This window comes from Hyla sarda, chromosome 1 (assembly GCF_029499605.1).
Source record: "Hyla sarda isolate aHylSar1 chromosome 1, aHylSar1.hap1, whole genome shotgun sequence".
In the NCBI taxonomy this organism is placed as follows: Eukaryota; Metazoa; Chordata; class Amphibia; order Anura; family Hylidae; genus Hyla; species Hyla sarda.
In genome coordinates this window covers 300330145-300350467 of record NC_079189.1, presented here as the reverse complement: position 1 = coordinate 300350467, position 20323 = coordinate 300330145, and the positions used below count along the sequence as shown (strand labels likewise).

Below are 20323 nucleotides of genomic sequence, written 5' to 3'. Positions count from 1 at the left end.
GGACGCATTGCTGCCTCGCACTCCACCCTGAGACAATTGTTGATTGTTGTCTACCTGGGGACCCTCCCTTTGATCCCCCCCCCTCTATTCCTTCCCCTTTTCGTTCTATTTTTCCTTTTTAGTGCTTTCCCCTTCCCCCCTTTGGCCCTCCCTGATTCCCCCTTTCCCCTTTATACTTTTTTTGTTTTGTTTACTCCTGCGCTAACTGATTCTTTCGTTTTCCTTACTCCCCCCGTCCAACCCCCCCCCCATCTCTTTTTGTTCTGACAGTGGCAGTGGCTTGCGGATAGTGCCCATAGTGATTCCCATCTGATATATACGATACATTGGTTTTACTATGTCACGGAGCACTCTTACGTTTTATTTACACAGCACCTGACCGCTGTACTATGCTTTTATCCCGATATATATCATTGCCTCCCCTGCGTGGGAATTTTGTCGTGTGTAAGCATGGCTTGTGCGGAGCCATATGTTTTGGTTTTACTGTTTTGTTAACTTTATTTCCTGTTTAATAAAACGAATTAAAAAAAAAAAAAGTATTATTTGTATGAGTCCATGAAATCATCTCATTCACTGGAGACTGCGTGACTCAGATTCTATTACTTTATTAATAGGAACTCAGGTACTGAACAAACAATTGGCTTATAAAAGGGGTTAACCTTCTAAGAAGAAAAGGTTAAAATAAGCATGTTTTTTTTTTTCCAGCCTTCAGACTGAAATGGGTTTGAAAATTAGATTTGGGTTAGTTATTGTTGTCAAAGCGCAACTTGACAAAACACAACAAAAACAAATCTTAGGAAACCTACAAGATTACATGGAAGAACAGAACATTGAAAACATTACCCCCTAGCCATTCACCTCCCAGGATTACTCATATTGGGCTGGATTAGCTGGAGGACAAGGGTTAAATAGCAGACTTTATGTTTAACCATGTATTTTTTATGGCCAGAGAAGTAGAGCCAGGCACAGACAATGATAACAGGCAAAAGTGAGAGAGTATATTGGAGCAGGTATGACACGGTGTCACGGTAGATTAAAACATTGGGGGAGATTCATTAACCCTTTAAGGACCAAGGACGTATGAGTACGTCCTTGGTTCCGCTCCCGTGATATAACGCGGGGTCCCACAGTGACCCCGCATCATATCGCGGCGGGCCTGGCGTCATAGAGAAGCCGCGACCCGCCTCTAATAGCGTGCGGCACTGATCGCGGTGCCGCGCTCAAAGCTGAGCCACACGGCTAAAAGTGAAAGTAAAAAGTGCCGGTTAGCTCAGGGAGCTGTTCGGGATCGCCGCGGTGAAATCGCGGCATCCCGAACAGCTGTATTACAGGAGGAAGGTCTCTTACCTTCCTTCCTGCAGTACGATCGCTGATTGAATGCTTCAAGCCCGAGATCCAGGCTTGAGCAATCAATCGCCGAAAACCCTGATCAATGCATCTCTATGGAGATGCATTGAACACTGTTAAAGATCAGTAAATGCAATGTTATAGCCCCCTATGGGGACTATAATATTGCAAAAGAAAAGTGTAAAAAAATCATTAACCCTTTGAATTATCCCTTCCCCTAATAAAAGTTTGAATCACTCGGCATTTCCAATAATAAAAAAAAAAAACAGTGTAAATAAAAACTAAAATAAACATATGTGGTATCGCCGCGTGTGGAAATGTCCGATTAAAAAAAAATATACACCACTAATTAAACCGCACGGTCAGTGGCGTACGCGCAAAAAAATTCCAAAGTACAAAATAGCTTATTTTTGGTCACTTTTTATATCATAAAAAGATTAATAAAAAGCGATCAAAAAGTCAGATCAATGCAAAAATGGTACCGACAAAAACTTCAGATCAAGGCACAAAAAATGAACCCTCATAGCGCCCTGAACATGGAAAAATAAAAAAGTTATAGGGCTCAGAAAATTACAATTTTAAACGTATACATTTTCCTGCATGTAGTTATGATTTTTTTCTGAAGTAATACAAAATCAAACCTATATAAGTTGGGTATCATTTTATACGTATGGACCTAGAAAATAAAGATAAGGTGTAATTTTTACCGAAAAATGTACTACGTAGAAATGGAAGCCCCCAAAAGTTACAAAATGGCTGTATTTTTTAAATTTTGTCGCACAATGATTTTTTTTCCCTTTTCGCCGTAGATTTTTGGGTAAAATGAATGATATCATTACAAAGTAGAATTGGTGGTGCAAAAAATAAGCCATAATACAAATTTTTAGGTGCAAAATTTTAAAGAGTTATTTTTTAAAGGTAAAGAGGAAAAAACTAAAGAGCAAAAACCGAAAAACGCCCGGTCCTTAACCCCTTCAGGACCAAGCTCATTTTGGCCTTAAGGACCAGAGCGTTTTTTGCACATCTGACCACTGTCACTTTAAACATTAATAACTCTGGAATGCTTTTAGTTATTCTGATTCCGAGATTGTTTTTTCGTGACATATTCTACTTTAACATGGTGGTAAATTTTTGTGGTAACTTGCATCCTTTCCTTGTGAAAAATCCTAAAATTTTATGAAAAATTTGAAAATTTAGCATTTTTCTAACTTTGAAGCTCTCTGCTTGTAAGGAAAATGTATATTACAAATAAAAAAAAAATTTATTCACATATACAATATGTCTACTTTATGTCTGCATCATAAAAGTGACGAATTTTTACTTTTGGAAGACACCAGAGGGCTTTAAAGTTCAGCAGCAATTTTCCAATTTTTCACAAAATTTTCAAACTCACTATTTTTCAGGGACCAGTTCAGGTTTGAAGTGGATTTGAAGGGACTTCATATTAGAAATACCCCACAAAAGACCCCATTATAAAAACTGCACCCCCCAAAGTATTCAAAATGGCATTCAGTCATCATTTTAACCCTTTAGGTGTTTCACGGGAATAGAAGCAAAGTGAAGGAGAAAATTCACAATCTTCATTTTTTACACTCGCATGTTCTTGTAGACCCAATTTTTGAATTTTTACAAGGGGTAAAAGGAGAAAATGTATACTTATATTTGTAGCCCAATTTCTCTTGAGTAAGCACATACCTCATATGTCTATGTAAATTGTTCGGCGGGCGCAGTAGAGGGCTCAGAAGGGAAAGAGCGACAATGGGATTTTGGAGAGTACGTTTTTCTGAAATGGTTTTTGGGGGGCATGTTGCATTTAGGAAGCCCCTATGGTGCCAGAACAGCAAAAAACCCTCACATGGCATACCATTTTGGAAACTAGACCCCTTGAGGAACATAACAAGGAATGAAGTGAGCCTTAATACCCCACAGGTGTTTCACGACTTTTGCATATGTAAAAAAAAAAATATTTTTGTTCACTAAAATGTGTGTTTCCCCCCAAATTTCAAATTTTTCCAAGGGTTAATAGCAGGAAATACCCCCCAATATTTGTAACCCCTTCTCTTCTGAGTATGGAGGTACCCCATAAGTTGACCTGAAGTGCACTATGGGCGAACTACAATGCTCAGAAGAGAAGGAGTCATATTTGGCTTTTTGAGAGCAAATTTTGCTCGGGGGGCATGTCGCATTTAGGAAGCCCCTATGGTGCCAGAACAGCAAAAAAAAAAAACACATGGCATACCATTTTGGAAACGAGACCCCTTGAGGAACGTAACAAGGGATACAGTGAGCATTTGCCCCCCACTGGTGTCTGACAGATCTTTGGAACAGTGGGCTGTACAAGTTTTCATTTTCACGGACCACTGTTCCAAAGATCCGTCAGACACCTGTGGGGGGTAAATTCTCACTGCACCCCTCATTACATTCCGTGAGGGGTGTCGTTTCCGAAATGGGGTCACATGTGGGGTTTTGTTTTTTTTGCGTTTGTCAAAACCGCTGTAACAATCAGCCACCCCTGTGCAAATCACCTCAAATGTACATGGTGCGCTCTCCCTTCTGGGCCTTGTTGTGCGCCCCCAGAGCACTTTGCGCTCACATATGGGGTATCTCTGTAGTCGGGAGAAATTGCGTTACAAATTTTGGGGGGCTTTTTTCCCTTTTACCTCTTGTGAAAATGTAAAGTATAGGGCAACATCAGCATGTTAGTGTAAAAAAATTTAATTTTTTTACACTAACATTCTGGTGTAGACCCCAACATTTCCTTTTCATGAAGGGTTAAAGAAGAAAAAGCCCCCCAAACCTTGTAACGCAATTTCTCCCGAGTACGGCGATACCCCATATGTCGCCCTAAACTGTTGCCTTGAAATACAACAGGGCTCCAAAGTGAGAGCGCCATGCGCATTTGAGGCCTAAATTAGGGATTTGCATAGGGGTGGACATAGGGGTATTCTACGCCAGTGATTCCCAAACAGGGTGCCTCCAGCTGTTGCAAAACTCCCAGCATGCGTGGACAGTCAACGGCTGTCCGGCAATACTGGGAGTTGTTGTTTTTCAACAGCTGGAGGCTCTGCTTTGGAAACAGTGGCGTACCGGACGTTCTTATTGGGGGAGGGGGGCTGTGTAGGGGTATGTGTATATGTAGTGTTTTTAACTTTTTATTTTATTTTGTGTTAGTGTAGTGTAGTGTAGTGTAGTGTAGTGTAGTGTAGTGTTTTTAGGGTACAGTCACATGGGCGGGGGATTACAGCGAGTTTCCCGGCGCAAAATTTGCTGCATCTCAAGATGCGAGAAACCCACTGTAAAAGCCTCGCCCATGTGAATGTACCCTGTACATTCACAGGGGGGGGGGGGGGGGGGCACCAGCTGTTGCAAAACCACAACTCCCAGCATGCATGGTCTGTTAGTGCATGCTGGGAGTTATAGTTTTGCAACAGCTGGAGGCACACAGGTTAGGAAACAGAGTTAGAAACAGACAATGTTTCCCAACCAGAGTGTCTCCAGTTGTTGCAAAACTACAACTCCCAGCATGCCCAGACAGCTGAAGGGCATGCTGGGAGTTGTAGTTCGGCAACATCTGAAGGGCCAGATGTTGCTGAACTAAAACTCCCAGCATGCCTGGACAGTCAGTGCATGCTGGGAGTTGTAGTTTTGCAACAGCTGGAAGAGCACAGATTGGAGACCATTATACAATGGTCTCCAAACGGGGGCCCTCCAGGTGTTGCAAAACTACAACTCCCAGCATGCCCAGACAGCCAAAGGCTGTCTAGGCATGCTGGGAGTTGTAGTTTTCAGACTCCTAGAAGCAGCAGTGAAGATCTTCACTGCTGCTTCTGAGGACCATATACTCACCTGCCGGTCCCGTCGCTGCTCGTCCACGTGGCCGGTCCTGCCGCTGCTCCTCGGTCCCGCCGCTAGATCTGGTAAGGCTGCCGGTCCCCTCGTGTTACCCCCCTATGCTGCAGTTATAATAAATAACTTCTCTACTGTAAGAATAAAGACCAATGCATGCAGTGCCTCACGTAACCGCAAAACAAACACGTTAAGTGACCGTGAAGAAGCATGCTTTTCATGTGCTTCACTATATGGCACGCAACGCACAATTAGGAGTGGCAATACTTATACTTTCCATAGCGTTGAGTTCTGCTGTTACAGGGAACCCATGGGTAACCTAGCCTCTCACTGATAAGGGATTAAGTAAATATGTTTTTTGCAGGACTAAAGACACTTGTATAAGTGAAGGGAATGGAGGGCCAATAGTTCAAGACTGAAGCTGTAAACCATTGCAAAAACTGCTGCCATTCAGCTAAGGCTATAAACACTTATAAGCTTAAACTTTAAACATGACTATGGGATTCTACTAGGGAAATCATGTTTTATAATAAATGCCCCTTCCTGGATACTCCCACTGCCCTATCTTCAGCAGCAGATCAGCACACAAAAAGCAGAAGGCAGCAGCTTCTGCCCAACTACCTTTGTCTGCTAGAAGAGCTTAGAAGAACTTGGTGGAACAGCTCCTTGGATTCAACTGTAAGAGTTTATAAATACATTTGCATATTGATACAGAGGAGTCGGAGTTTGGGAGTAGGAGTCGGAAGTACAAAAAAAACTGTAGAGTCGGAACATTTATCTACCGACTCCACAGCCCTGCAAGAGGTTAAACCTTGTGCAAAGGTGCAGCCCATAATATCTTTCATTTTACAGCTTTTCTTTGAGCCTTTTTTAAATGGGAACTGTCAGATACAAAAACTTTTTATATGTTGTTACTGATGGAAATTAAAGATATTTTGTAATATGGTTGTTTAAACTTTCTTTTTTAAATATTTAATAAAGAAAATGGCCCCTGAAAATCCCAACACTGGGGGTCCCCATACCTACTGGGGCACTAACCAGTCCTGCAGCAGTAGCAGCTTGTCCACAAGTCATGGACAAGAGATGCATGAGCAGATCCGCCAATCACCTCCCACCACCACGAGGGACACCCCTCCTTCCCGAGAGGATTTCTAACACTGAGCTAATGAAAGAGGTATTTTTATAATAAATATAGGTGATAGAGTCATAAAAATTATATGTACATTGTCAGTAGAGATGAACGAAGTTACAGTAATTTGATTCATCACGAACTTCTCGGCTCGGCAGTTGCTGACTTTAGTCTGCATAAATGAGTTCAGCTTTCAGGTGCTCCAGTGGGCTGGAGAGTCTCCTAGAACTGTATCCACCTTTTCCAGCCCACCGGAGCACCTGAAAGCTGAACTAATTTATGCAGACTAAAGTCAGCAACTGCCGAGCTGAGAAGCTCGTGACGAATCAAATCACTGTTACATTTATATTTTTTGGGGGATCTGACAGGTACGCCTTAATTATCCCCAGTCCATTTTGGAGATTTTGACTTTGCAACACAAATTGTCATCCGGCTCTCAGCCATCATAAAGACGTTTAAAAGCAACTTAAAGACCCATCTCTTAGAAAAAAGCCTATGACATACAACAATCCTACCACCACTAAAGTGTAGATCTTAAGCATTTACAGGTAGGGCCCTCTGTCAATATCGCTCTGCAATTGTACCCAACAAAAGCAATGTCAAAGCAGCACCACATCTCTCACTGGATTTCCGTTCTACATCGTGATGCACGCAGCATCAAGTCTTGACCCCCTGGTCCCAAATCATAGAATAGACCATAGCATTACTTCTCCCTAATGTAGTTGTAAAGCTACAAAGAGCTTTTATCAAATATGAAAAACACACAATGTTTCTACAGATCAATACTCCCTGTACCTGCGTTCGTGTTATATTTTTTAACCCCTAACAAATGTACAGTGCCCTGGAAGCAAGGGCGCTATATAAATAATAATTACTTTACCCACTGAGAATACATGCTTAGTCTGAACAGGTGCCTTGGCTGCCTTTGGGTGCAAGCAAGAATGTTCACATAGTTATCAATATATCTGCACCTTAATCTGGAACTGGCATTTTACTTCAAGATAATGGAAAATTTATAAAGACTACACTTTACATAGCAGTCTTAATACAAAGATGCCCTCACGCATCTGTGGCCGCCCATGTGCATAAAACTGAAATGTATGCCTGCTATGAGTTTACTTCTACTGCAATTTACATGAAACTCTAAACTATAGTATATGTGTGAGACCACAAAAAGCCACACCTCTTAGCACTAAACCCCACCCACTTCCCCCATGTTGTTCCTTAATATACAGAACGACAGTGGCAAATATATAACAAAAACTTATGAGCAACACCTTCATTTATGAGTATTGTGCAGTAATACTTATATTATGCACCAAAAAACACTGATCACAGTATTTACCACAAACATGAAATCTTTATTGAAAAATTCAAGAAAAAAAAAAAACAAAAACACAAAAATGGCACCCTGCCCACCGCCCACAAGAAAATACACAACACGCCCACTGATGAAGCGCAGCAGAGTGAAATGTGTGTTGGGGTTACACGCACTCCTGGGTGAGAATCATTCATGGCAGATATCGTGGCTGGTCTTTTTTGGTATGGGTTGCTTTTTATTGTCTTTGATGTCCTTTTAATGCTTTTGTTCCCTTTTTATGCATTCTTGAACTGTTGGACTCTTATCTTTGCATGCCCTCTCCAGCTGGGGTGTTATATATATATATATATATATATATATATATATATATATATATATATATATATATATATATACTCCTTCACCCTCTTATACTTCTCATTTCCTTTTTTCTCCCTAGGGGTGTTGTGTATTTTCTTGTGGGCAGTGGGATGAGTGGCATCTTTTTGTGTTTATTTTATCTATTTCTTGAATTTTTCAATAAATATTTTCTGTTTGTGATAAATACTGTGATGATTGTTTTGTGGTGTATAGAACATCAGTGGCAGTTAGAATACTATCACAGGGAACATGACTTCATAGACACCACATGACATTCACTAAGAACATGATATCACACAAAGTTCTAAATCTCCTCTATCTTGAGTCACATCAGATTGAGAGCTAGAAGAAGCATTCCTATTTTGTTGCAGAAATGCCATATATTTTCACACAGGTGGATTTTGAAGTGGAATACTGGAGCAATTCTATAAAGTTAGCACCTGGCCTAAAAAGCAACTAGATAACATGTTAGACCAGTGTTCCCCAACCAGGGTGCCTCCAGATGTTGCAAAACTACAACTCCCAGCATGCCTGGACAGCCTTTGACCACGGGTGACACCCACCCCCGGAACACCCCATCCCCCCCCGAGCCGGAGACGTGATGTGACGCAATTCATGTCTATGGGAGGTGGTGTGGAGTGACATATCCGGCTCGGGAGCAGCCCCTGGCACAAAATGCCGGGAGCTGCACGGAGATCGCGGGGGTCCGGCTCCTTACATGACAGTGTGCTCAGCCTATCACCGGCTGAGGCGGGACATCGCTGCGGCCGGTGATACGCTGACGGCTCTGTAACGTTCCCGTCCCCAGGAATGAATATTGCAGCGGAGAACAGTGAGGACGATACCGTAGCAACGGGGGAACGTATGAAGGTGAATCGAAGGGGGGAGGGGCCCGACCGGAATTGTGGTATAGGAAAAATTTATATTGCACAGAATTTTAAAAACAGTATTCGGTATGAACCGGTATATCGCCCAGCACTAGGTGATATGCGTATTTCCCATATGCTTAAGGTGAGCGGCTACTCTATAGAGCCTGCGCCTCCCTCCTGCTAGAGGGAAAAAAACCCACTCTTCCACTGTACTATTGGGGTAATTCACAAGGCACTGTCCTTTGGTCTCTCCCTTTTCTACTTCTATACAGAAAGACCTGGTTAGTCTGAAATGATAATAAACAAGGAAACTAAAGTTTACAAGAGTTTTCTGATTTCATGCAAATAATGCTAAACACTGTATTGTGTGTTTCACTCCCGCCCCAACATGTGTTTTCAATCCCTCCGGCTCCCGCAAACATTTTGTCACAGCTTTTAGACATAATAACCCTGGTGCCATTTCATCGGCCCCCTGTGACATTTCACAGGTTTGCAGGACTGCATGGGATTGTGCAAGACCCACTGTATGTTTTGTGACCATCCGCTCCCGCCTGCAACAACCTCATTACTGTAAGCAGGGCTTTACTGCAGACACGATTGGATAGCTGTTAGGGAATATAAGCAAACCGTACCCTTCATAGAGCTTATGGTGGTTGCCAAACTTATCAAATTGCCTTTTTATTGCTCAGCCAAAAAGTAATGGTGAGTGTGGCACTTAAGCAGCTCAACCCCAACTCCTAGACATTTGTCTGAAAAATAAAAAGGTAGTTTTAGAAGTTTTGAAACCATCATCAGCTCCAGGACACATACAGTTTCATTTTATACTCTAAGGGAACATTCAAAAAGACAGATTTAGAAGTCAATGTAGTCTGCTGCAGAATTTCCGCTGTGGCTTAAAATTGTAGCAAGAATCCACCCATGTGAATGTACCCTAACAGTTATCTGCAACTCTTAGCAGCAAATACAGCTGACAGATTCCCAACGACTGGTTCCTGACAAAAAAAAAAAATCTATCCACTGCAGAATGCCATATTAGCCCAAGGCATCATATGCCATCAATAACAGACAACCATTTAACTGATATATCAAGAGCTTTTCAATAGCCTTTATGACCCATAATTACTGATGGGTAGCGGATGTGTTTAAATCAATGCTTAACAGAGGCATCTGTCACCCACGGGCTATAATGCTATCAAGTTAATGGATATGTCATGAGAAAGCTTACAAGATATCTTTTAACCCCTTCATGACCCAGCTCATTTTTTTTCTGGCTCACGTTTTTTTTCCTCCTTACCTTCTAAGACCCATAACTTATTTTTCGACTAACAAAGTTGTATTAGTAAGCTAGGAGATAGACCGTGGGAGTAGGAGATGTCGGCGCTGGATGAAGGAGCCAGGAGAAGTAGTGGCATAAAATCAAGGCAGGTTTATTGAATGCAAAGCGTTTCGCTGCGCATGCGCAGCTTCCTCAGGCATAACAGGATTGGGCTCTCATGGGGTATAAATACCTCTATGTGTTAACCCTTTATATTACATAAAAAAGTTGTATATACAAAAAATATATAAATAAAACATGAACATTACATAAAATACATGTCGCTCTCAATATCCTATAGCATACATATAACAGCAATCTAAAAATCAGTAACATGTACCAATTAAATCAAAAGGATATATTATATATAAAGAGGTACTTCATTAGGGGTTAATATCCTCTAAGGACACAGACCGCGTACATCGCTTTTCTAATCCAAGATCCTGGATCTCGGGGCAAAGCCGCAGAGTGTAAACGGGGATTATGAAGAAAAGAAGCAACCATTCAAGCTGTAGACACCGAGTAATTCACAGTCTATTGACACCAACTAACTCACAAGTTGTCAGGTCAGATTCACAGAGCACCACTCGCACCGAAGATCCCGAGCCTCCGACATAAAAGACGCACGGATCCCGGGAACTCGCAGGGCAAGGACGCGGTATGCGAATACTGACCGACAAACTGCAAGTAATAGAAAGCAAATTAATTATCTTGAGTCGTCTGCAACCACGCCGGGGCCATGAAGAGTGGATAACAATGCTGTGATCACAGGGCGCGCCGGGACAAGACCGCAGCGTGTGTATACAGACGCATACAATAAATAAATGTGTGTACAGAAAAATTATAAAAATATACTATGCATGATTTTACTTTTACAGATGGCATGGTGGATTACAACTAATATAAGGCAAATTCAGAAACAGGTGTATATAGTATGAACAAACACAGATGGACCAGATCTTCCTCTATTTCACTGTCTCTATGCATTCATTGAATCCATATGGGATTAGAGTTTGGAGCTTGTGAATCCAAAAGGATTCCCTATTAATTAACTTTTGGTATCTATTGGGTGTATTTAATGGAATGGACTCCAAAATGATTAATTTTAGTGATTCTGTGTTTTTATTGTGAACATTGAAAAAATGACGTGACAAGCTATGAAGTAAAAATCCGTGGGTTATGTTCCATCGGTGTTTGTTCATTCTGGCCCGAACGGTTTGAATAGTACAGCCAATGTATTGCATATTGCAACCACAAGAAATTAAATAGATTGCATAGTCCGTATCAGAACTAAGGCAGCCCTTTACTTTGAAGATAGAGTGTGTCTGATATGATATAAAAACATCAGTTTTGTTGATCCAGTGACAACATAGGCATCGGTTCTTATTACACGGGAAACATTCAGATTTACATGTTATAATGTTTTTAATAGTGGACCCTTCTGTAAATCTACTAGGAGCCAGAAGATTAAATTTTTAGAACATCTATATGTCACTTTTGGGAACTAACTGTTTAAGAATAGGATCACTTTTTATTTATTATAAATAAAAAGTGATCCTATTCTTAAACAGTTAGTTCCCAAAACTCCAAATGTGACATTCGGGCCAGAATGAACAAACACCGATAGAACATAACCCACAGATTTTTACTTCATACGTTGTCACGTCATTTTTTTCAATGTTCACAATAAAAACTATTCTTAAACAGTTAGTTCCCAAAAGTGACATATAGATGTTCTAAAAATTTAATCTTCTGGCTCCTAGTAGATTTACAGAAGGGTCCACTATTAAAAACATTATAACATGTAAATCTGAATGTTTCCCGTGTAATAAGAACCGATGCCTATGTTGTCACTGGATCAACAAAACTGATGTTTTTATATCAAATCAGACACACTCTATCTTCAAAGTAAAGGGCTGCCTTAGTTCTGATACGGACTATGCAATCTATTTAATTTCTTGTGGTTGCAATATGCAATACATTGGCTGTACTATTCAAACCGTTCGGGCCAGAATGAACAAACACCGATGGAACATAACCCACGGATTTTAACTTCATAGCTTGTCAAGTCATTTTTTCAATGTTCACAATAAAAACACAGAATCACTAAAATTAATCATTTTGGAGTCCATTCCATTAAATACACCCAATAGATACCAAAAGTTAATTAATAGGGAATCCTTTTGGATTCACAAGCTCCAAACTCTAATCCCATATGGATTCAATGACTGCATAGAGACAGTGAAATAGAGGAAGATCTGGTCCATCTGTGTTTGTTCATACTATATACACCTGTTTCTGAATTTGCCTTATATTAGTTGTAATCCACCATGCCATCTGTAAAAGTAAAATCATGCATAGTATATTTTTATAATTTTTCTGTACACACATTTCTTTATTGTATGCGTCTGTATACACACGCTGCGGTCTTGTCCCGGCGCGCCCTGTGATCGCTGCATTGTTATCCACTCTGCCGCGATTCGCTCGGCGCGTGGCTTCATGGCCCCGGCGTGGTTGCAGACGACTCAAATTAATTAATTTGCTTTCTATTACTTGCAGTTTGTCGGTCAGTATTCGCATACCGCGTCCTTGCCCTGCGAGTTTCCGGGATCCGTGCGTCTTTTATGTCGGAGGCTCGGGATCTCCGGTGCGAGTGGTGCTCTGTGAATCTGACCTGACAACTTGTGAGTTAGTTGGTGTCAATAGACTGTGAATTACTCCGTGTCTACAGCTTGAATGGTCATCGACCAACTGTCATGAGGTCATCGACCAACTGCCATGATGGATGTTGCAACAACAACTCCTCTGAAGTCCTGTGGTTGCTGTGATTTTTCCTCTTAAAGATGCCTGATAGACGACACAGATCTCCAGTATTCCCTGGATCATATATTTTTTTCAGGAAGGCGCCCATCGGGTAGTCTCTCACCTTTTGTTCATACATTACTCTATTTTAAAGAAGTCCCACATTAGCCCCAGCCATTGGTTCGCACAACAATATGTGCCTTGAGCTCAACACAAAAGTAGAGTGGCTTAAAGGGGTACTCCAGAATAGGAAAATTGTACTCCATACTGCCAGAAGTAAAAAAAATAAAGATGTACATACCTTCCTTCGCTCCCCCATTGCCTCCGGTAACCTGCTCCGGTCTCCGCCGCGATCCTCTTCCTGGTTGCCGGTGGTTGGCGAGTCATACTGCGCTCAGCCAATCACCGGCAAGAGCGAAGTCCCGACTCAGCCAGCGATAGGCTGAGTGGCAGTGTGACGTTTTCCTCCCAGAAAACGTCACACAGCCGCTCAGCCTATCGCCAGCCGATGATTGGCTGAGCGCAGTATGACTCGCCGACCACCGGCAACCAGGAAGAGGATCGCGGCGGAGAACGGAGAGGGTTACCGGAGGCACTGGGGGAGCGAAGGAAGGTATGTACCTCTTTATTGTTTTACTGCTGGAAGTATGGAGTACAATTTTCCCATTCTGGAATACTCCTTTAAGCACCCGTCAGATTTATTACAACTTATGAATTCAATAGAGAAAGAAACAACAGACATGGTCAAACATATAAAACATCCACAGTGACCCTAAAGTGCGGAAAATGGTCAGCCGCTAAAGAGCTAGGTTTAATAAGAGGAATGCGCATCCTAATAAATCTGCTGAAAGAACAACAGTGTGAATTTACTTAAGACTGGTGTGTGAAACGCAGGTCTTCGTAGATTCCCCCTATATACGTAGGTCAATGTAGGAAGCATTTACTAGAATGACGTTATTGTGGGGATGGAATTTGTCCAACCAAGCAGGTATATGATTAAAAAAAAAAAACACAAAACAACCTTACTTAAAAGTTAATATTTTGCTTGTATTCAATTAAAAGCAAGTCATGTGTAACCTATTTGTTAGAAATGTGCCAGTATATTCTGATTAACCACAATATTCTGATATGAAACTTCACAAAGTGTGTTGGCACATACCATAACCTTCTTAACTATGGCAAACATTTCAGAGAAGTGTGCCATATGCAGAAATACGCTTTCCACTGGAAATACAAGTGCAGTATCTTTATTTTTTTTGCATCTTCACATGTTCCTTTTAAAGAGCTTGTCCCTTCAGGAGAAACCCCTAATCTAGCCCCCATTGTATACACATCACATCACATAGAACATGCCCCTGTAACATATAGCCACACTCCTCTATAGCAAAAGTTGGGGGGGGGGGGGGGCGGGGGGGCGGCCCAAGAAAGATCGTAAAAATGATGATGAATAGACATTGGACACAATACCTGGAGTCCTTCTTTATTGAAGTAAGCATTTCTTCAAGAGCACCAACAAACTGCAAGAAAGAAGTAGTGATGGGACACGTTTAATAGATTATTGTAGTCTTCTCTTTTTGTACAGTCCTTACAACATTTATTGTGACTTAGGGTACGAGCACACTAGGTTTCTGCCCGTTAATTATATCTGTTGGCATCCCACCAACATATACTGTTAACGGGAGCAGCCGACCCCATTTACTTCTCTAGCTGAACACAGTCACCTCTAGTGACTCTGATCGGGATGTGCTATTTTAAACTGGGTCATAACAGGGGCATGTTGTGCTTTAATACACATACATCCTGAAAAGAGTCAGTAGGTCAGTGGTTCTCAACCTGGGGTACAAGTATCCCCAGGGGTACTTAACAGTTCTCCAGGGGGTACTTGAAGAAAAATCAGTAATGGCAGCCACTGGTTACTGGTCTGGACCACTATGAAAGAAATTGTAGGCTGATGTCACTGCACTATGGAGTGGAGCAGGAGGACAGCAAATGGGAAGTGCGGGCACTGGGCTGCTGTGGCCAGTAACAACCATCAGCTTTGTTGCTCCACTGCCCCTGCAGACCTGGGACCTATTGCTATGAGCCATAGAAATAGATCCCCAGACTACAGGAGCAGGGGAGCACCAAAGCGGGACAGTATGGTGGCCTACAGCTATATTCGGGGGCACAGAGGGGGCCTAACAACTTTATGGGGATGCAAAGTGGGTACTATTCCTGTGTGTGACAATAAACATGGGGAGTTTGTAAATAGGTGGGTATTGTACTGCGGAAAGGAGCCTAAAATGTTTGTTTGGCTGGTTCTGTGGAGAAGTCTTCTTGTATGTGAGAAATCTTAATGGCAGTCTAGGCCAGATAGTGAAGAAAAGAAAAGTAAACAACTCCGGTTAGAGAAGATGTCACCTGTAAATTGGGGGACTGGGGAGATAGGGAGAGGAACAGGGGGCCTGTTATAGTGGAAAGTAAAGCATATGAATTATACTATAATCATAACAAAATTTCTCTAATATGGGGTACAATTTTTTGGGAATGAACTGTCAAGGGGTACCCAGGCAAAAAGGTTGAGAACCACTGCAGTAGGAGACTCCTTTCGGCCATAGAAGTGAATGGGGTCTGCTGTTCCTGTTAACAGTATACGCCGGCATTCTGTTTCCGGCAGGATGACGATGGATAAGATTAACAGGGGCAGAAATATAGTGTGTTTGTACCCTAAAAACTTTTTTTCCTACCCTAAACTGTTCAGTTAAATTGCCAGTCAACATTCTGAAAACCCAGTGGACATCATTAAAGGGGTTATCCAGCAGCTGGGGAGGTCAAAACTATGGCCATTGTGTATTTAACAAAACAAACCTGTACTTATCTACAGCACTTCCACAATGCCTCCGGTGCTCAAGTCCCCTGCAGTAATCCTCTTACTGAGCTGCAGTGTGACTGTTTGGCCAAGAAAGCACCGTGTCAAACTGCCGCTCAGCTAATCGATGGCCAAGGCGAGACATCACTGTGGCCAGCGATATGCTGAGTGGCAGCGTGAAACACTGGATTCAGGTGCTTTAAGGGCCCGACACACCAGGCTGTTGTTCAAGAAGCAGGACACTAGAGGCATTGAGGGAGCACTGGAGGTAAGTAAAGGTTTGTTTTGTTATATACCACACAGTAGGCAGCCGCTGGAGAACACCTAAGTACAAAAACCAAACCCGTAACAACAATACAACAGGTATAATGTCAAGACTGATACAAATAGAAGTGGCCTTGCTACCTAAAGAAACCAGACTTCTATTTGCTATGCAAGAAAATGCCATAGAAAAATCTAGACTTTTAGGGCTAGTAGGCTTAGGCCCCATATACACTGCCATTGCTCCCCGTCGAGACGACCGTTAAAGTCTCTCTTTTTCTGACTTTCTCATGATGGGGAGCAATGGGCAACAATGGGTCCCAACAGCTCCCATTTACTATTATGAATAGTGGAAGAAAAAGACGGCACCAGCAGCAATTTTTCTCCTGCTATCCTGCCCGGCTCTCCCGACGGCCGTCACATTGCTGTGTCCTAACGGCAGTGTGAAAAAAGCCTAAGGCTAAAAACAGACAGCATAAATAAATAAAATACATAAATAAATAAAAAATGCCCCCAAAACCACCATACTCGTCTTTTTTTTTTTTTTGTCTTTTTTGGCCAACAAATAGGGAAATATAAATTACATATTTGCATGCATATTGGTGTTTTTTTACCCCAATTCATCAACAGAAATCACATGACTTGGGGATAAAAGGCCAAATAAAGGTCACCTATACTGATATACACTATTTTTTTTTATACTAATATACACTATTTATTTTATTTTTATTTTTTTTTAATATCTGTATATATAGAGAGATGCAATACTCACTGACTAGTTACCTGGGTCCCAGCCACTTTTTTGCTGCAGCATTTCAGAGTAAATCGTAGTGTTCCAGAACCTGGCTCCCTGCAACAATTTCCTGCTGCAGCAGTCTGGGCAGCCCAGATAGATGATCAGTTAGGGTACACCTGCTGGGGTCCCCACAGATCCCAAGAATAGAGGACAAATATTCCCCAAATTAACGGATTGGTAGTCAGTAGAGATGAGCTAACTTACAGTAAATTCGATTCGTCACAAACTTCTCGGCTCGGCAGTTGATGACTTTTCCTGCATAAATTAGTTCAGCTTTCCGGTGCTCCGATGGGCTGGAAAAGGTGGATACAGTCCTAGGAGACTCTTTCCTAGGAATGTATCCACCTTTTCCAGCCCACCGGAGCACCTGAAAGCTGAACTGATTTATGCAGGAAAAGACATCAACTGCCGAGCTGAGAAGTTTGTGACGAATCGAATTTACTGTAAGTTAGCTCATCTCTAGTAGTCAGTGCTCAATTCATTCTTTATGGGGCCTCCAGCACTAGCATCTGTATAAAGTTATGCCACGTACGGTGTAAAGGGAAGCAGTAGATTTAGAGCTGTATGAGGGTGGTATAGCAAAGTATTACGCCAATTGTCTGATGCAAATACATTAGTAATAATAGTGCACAGATTGAGAGCGCTATTTATGACGTACATGTTCCACTTTTTCTGCATACCAGTAGGGTAAAGTCGGCAGAAAGTCTGGTCATGTGTAACTTTTTTTTTTTTCTGCTTAGGCTAAAAACAAAATTTTGGGCATTTCGTAACACTTGTCTAAGATCCACTTCAGCATCGGCCTGTATTTTGAGCCAAGAAGCATACGGTGTAAAATAAGCTGAATGTCCCTCTATAAGGGTACGTTCACACGCGTGGATTTTTTAGCAGGTTTTCCGCTGCGTATTTGAAAGTGGGCGGGCTCTTCTTGGCTGTCCGCAGCAGATATTCTGCGGCGGAATGTACACTGTGGAAAATCCGCCGCAAGCCCCACTGAAGTCAGTAGGAACTGTGGAGGATTTTCCGCAGCCTAAATTCCACCGCGGAAAATCTGCTGCGGACAGCCAAGAAGAGCCCGCCCAAGTAGAGTCCGCACGGACATTCTACTGCAGCAGAATCCCATTGAAATCAATGGGATTCTGCTGCAGTAGAATGTCCGTGCGGAACATTCCGGACATTCTGCCGTGTGAACAGACACTAAAAGAGAATGTGAGCGTTCTGGTCATAAATCTGTGAGGTTCTGGTATAAAATATGGGCCCATTCACACTAAGTCATTTCCAAGCAGAACCCCGCTCTTTTCACTGGCCAGGCATGCTGGGAGTTGTAGTTTTGCAGTAGCTGTTGGCCCCCTGGTTGGGAAACACTGGTCTATACATACAATTTGTACGTTTACAATTGTGCAGACAAATCGGATGTAAACGTACCCTAAAAAGTCAAAGAAAAAAATATGCAAACAGTCCTTTTGTGCTTTCAAAACATGTGTTCAAGATTCCTGTTTGATGTCAGTGAAAGAAAATCTATGTCCACCCAGAGCAGTGTTTTCCAACCAGGGTGCCTCCAGCTGGTGCAAAACTACAACTCCCAGCATGCCCAGACAGCCGAAGGCTGTCTGGGCATGCTGAGAGTTGTAGTTTTGCAACAGCTGGAGGCACCCTGGTTGGGAAATAATCACCCAGAGGCTATTCACTGAATATTATTCACTGACAGCAAGCAGGGATCTGCAAGAATCCCATCAGGTGTAATACAGTGCATAAGAAAGTTTCTGAACTTTTCATTGATAAGCTTTATTTCCATGCGCCCAACACTGCAGGGCTGAGGTCCATCTCACTGTGATGCCAGGCTGTGCCCTGTCATGTCTGCCCACAATACAGCCCACTAGAGAGAGAGGAAAGGCGGCAGTCTATCCCAGCACAGCTGCTCTCACCTTCTCCAGCCTCCACTCTCCCTCATCCCTCCTCTCAGATGCCATGGCCTCGCACCGAGACAAAAGCCGCACAAAATTCAGCTCCAGTCTGGACTTCGCCATGGCCGTGAGCTGGCCCGGAAGTGGAGACGCAGCTAAAGCCGCATCACATCTTGACGTAGGCGCCATCTTACATGAGGCGGAGATTAGGTCGGTGCGTATACGCTCATGACGTGTGCGATGTCTGATAGCTACGTCACTGGCCTCCATTGTTTACGCTAGTAATGGGTGAGCTTTGGACAGTGAGGGGGGCTTGAAACGAGCGCCATCTTGCGTCATATCCAGTTTCCTTCACTCCTATTACTTGGATTTGTCATTTTTGCACTTTGTTTTTTTTTTTTTCCTCCTTACAGTCAAAATAGCCAAAACGCTTTCAATTTTCCACCTACAGAACTATGAGGGCTTGTTTGTGAGCCAACAATTGTACTTTGTAATGACATCAATCATTTCACCACAAACAAAATCTAAAGTAAAGTAAAATAAAACAAAAAACCATATGAAACAATACACAATTTCTATAGGTTTTGTTTTATTTTACTACTTTTAACCCCTTAGGGACCCAGCCTATTTTTACTTTAACCCCTTCCCGACCTATGACATACCTGTACGTCATAAGTGGCAAGGTGTTCCCGACCCATGACATACAGGTACGTCATGAATATTTTTGCCGCTACTCGCGGCACCCCGCAGCACCCGCAAAGATGGTGGCTATCACTGATAGCCAGCCATCTTACCATGCGACCACGGGGGGTTTCATCCTTCAGATATTGCCGAACTACAACTTCCAGCATGCCTGGGCAGTCTGGGCATGCTGGGAGTTGTAGTTTTGCAACAACTGGAGGCACACTAGTTGGGAAACATTGTCCGTTTCCTAACTCAGTGCCTCCAGCTGTTGCAATTGTTGCAAAACTATAACTCCCAGCATGCACTGACAGACCATGCATGCTGGGAGTTGTAGTTTTGCAACAGCTGGAGGCACACTGGTTTGGAAACACTAAGTTTGGTTGCAAAACACTTGAAAGTTTATTACTTAACTTAGTGTTTCCAAACCAGTGTGCCTCCAGCTGTTGCAAAACTACAATTCCCAGCATGCACGGACAGCCAAAGGGCATGCTCGGAGTTTGCAACAGCTGGATGTTTGCCCCCTCCCCCCAATGTGAATGTACAGGGTACACTCACATGGGCGGAGGTTTACAGTGAGTGCTGCAAGTTTGAGATGGCGCAAATTTTGCGCTGCAGCTCAAACTCCCAGCGGCAAACTTGCTGTTAACCTCTGCCCATGTGACTGTACCCTAAAAACACTACACTACACTAACACTAACCTAAAATAAAAAGTAAAAAACACTACATATACACATACCCCTACACAGCCCCCCCTCCCCCCCAAAAAATGAAAAACGTCTGGTACGCTACTGTTTCCAAAACGGAGCATCCAGCTGTTGCAAAATAATAACTCCCAGTATTGCCG

At 42.5% G+C, this 20323-nt stretch overlaps 1 protein-coding gene across 6 annotated transcripts in view; it reads right to left on the bottom strand.

The window, feature by feature from the left end:
- USE1 (unconventional SNARE in the ER 1) overlaps window positions 1-19008 on the bottom strand; it is a 91755-nt gene extending 72747 nt beyond the window's left edge. For 2 of the 6 annotated variants that reach the window (XM_056518090.1, XM_056518091.1), the window contains exons 1-2: window positions 18817-18983; window positions 14457-14506 (exon numbers count right to left, since the gene is read on the bottom strand). In XM_056518090.1, the coding sequence (XP_056374065.1) occupies window positions 14457-14506; window positions 18817-18918 (152 nt within the window). In that variant the 5' untranslated portion in view covers window positions 18919-18983. The other 4 variants (XM_056518095.1, XM_056518094.1, XM_056518093.1 and 1 more) reach the window with 4 other exon arrangements.
- Window positions 19009-20323: the final 1315 nt, after the last annotated feature.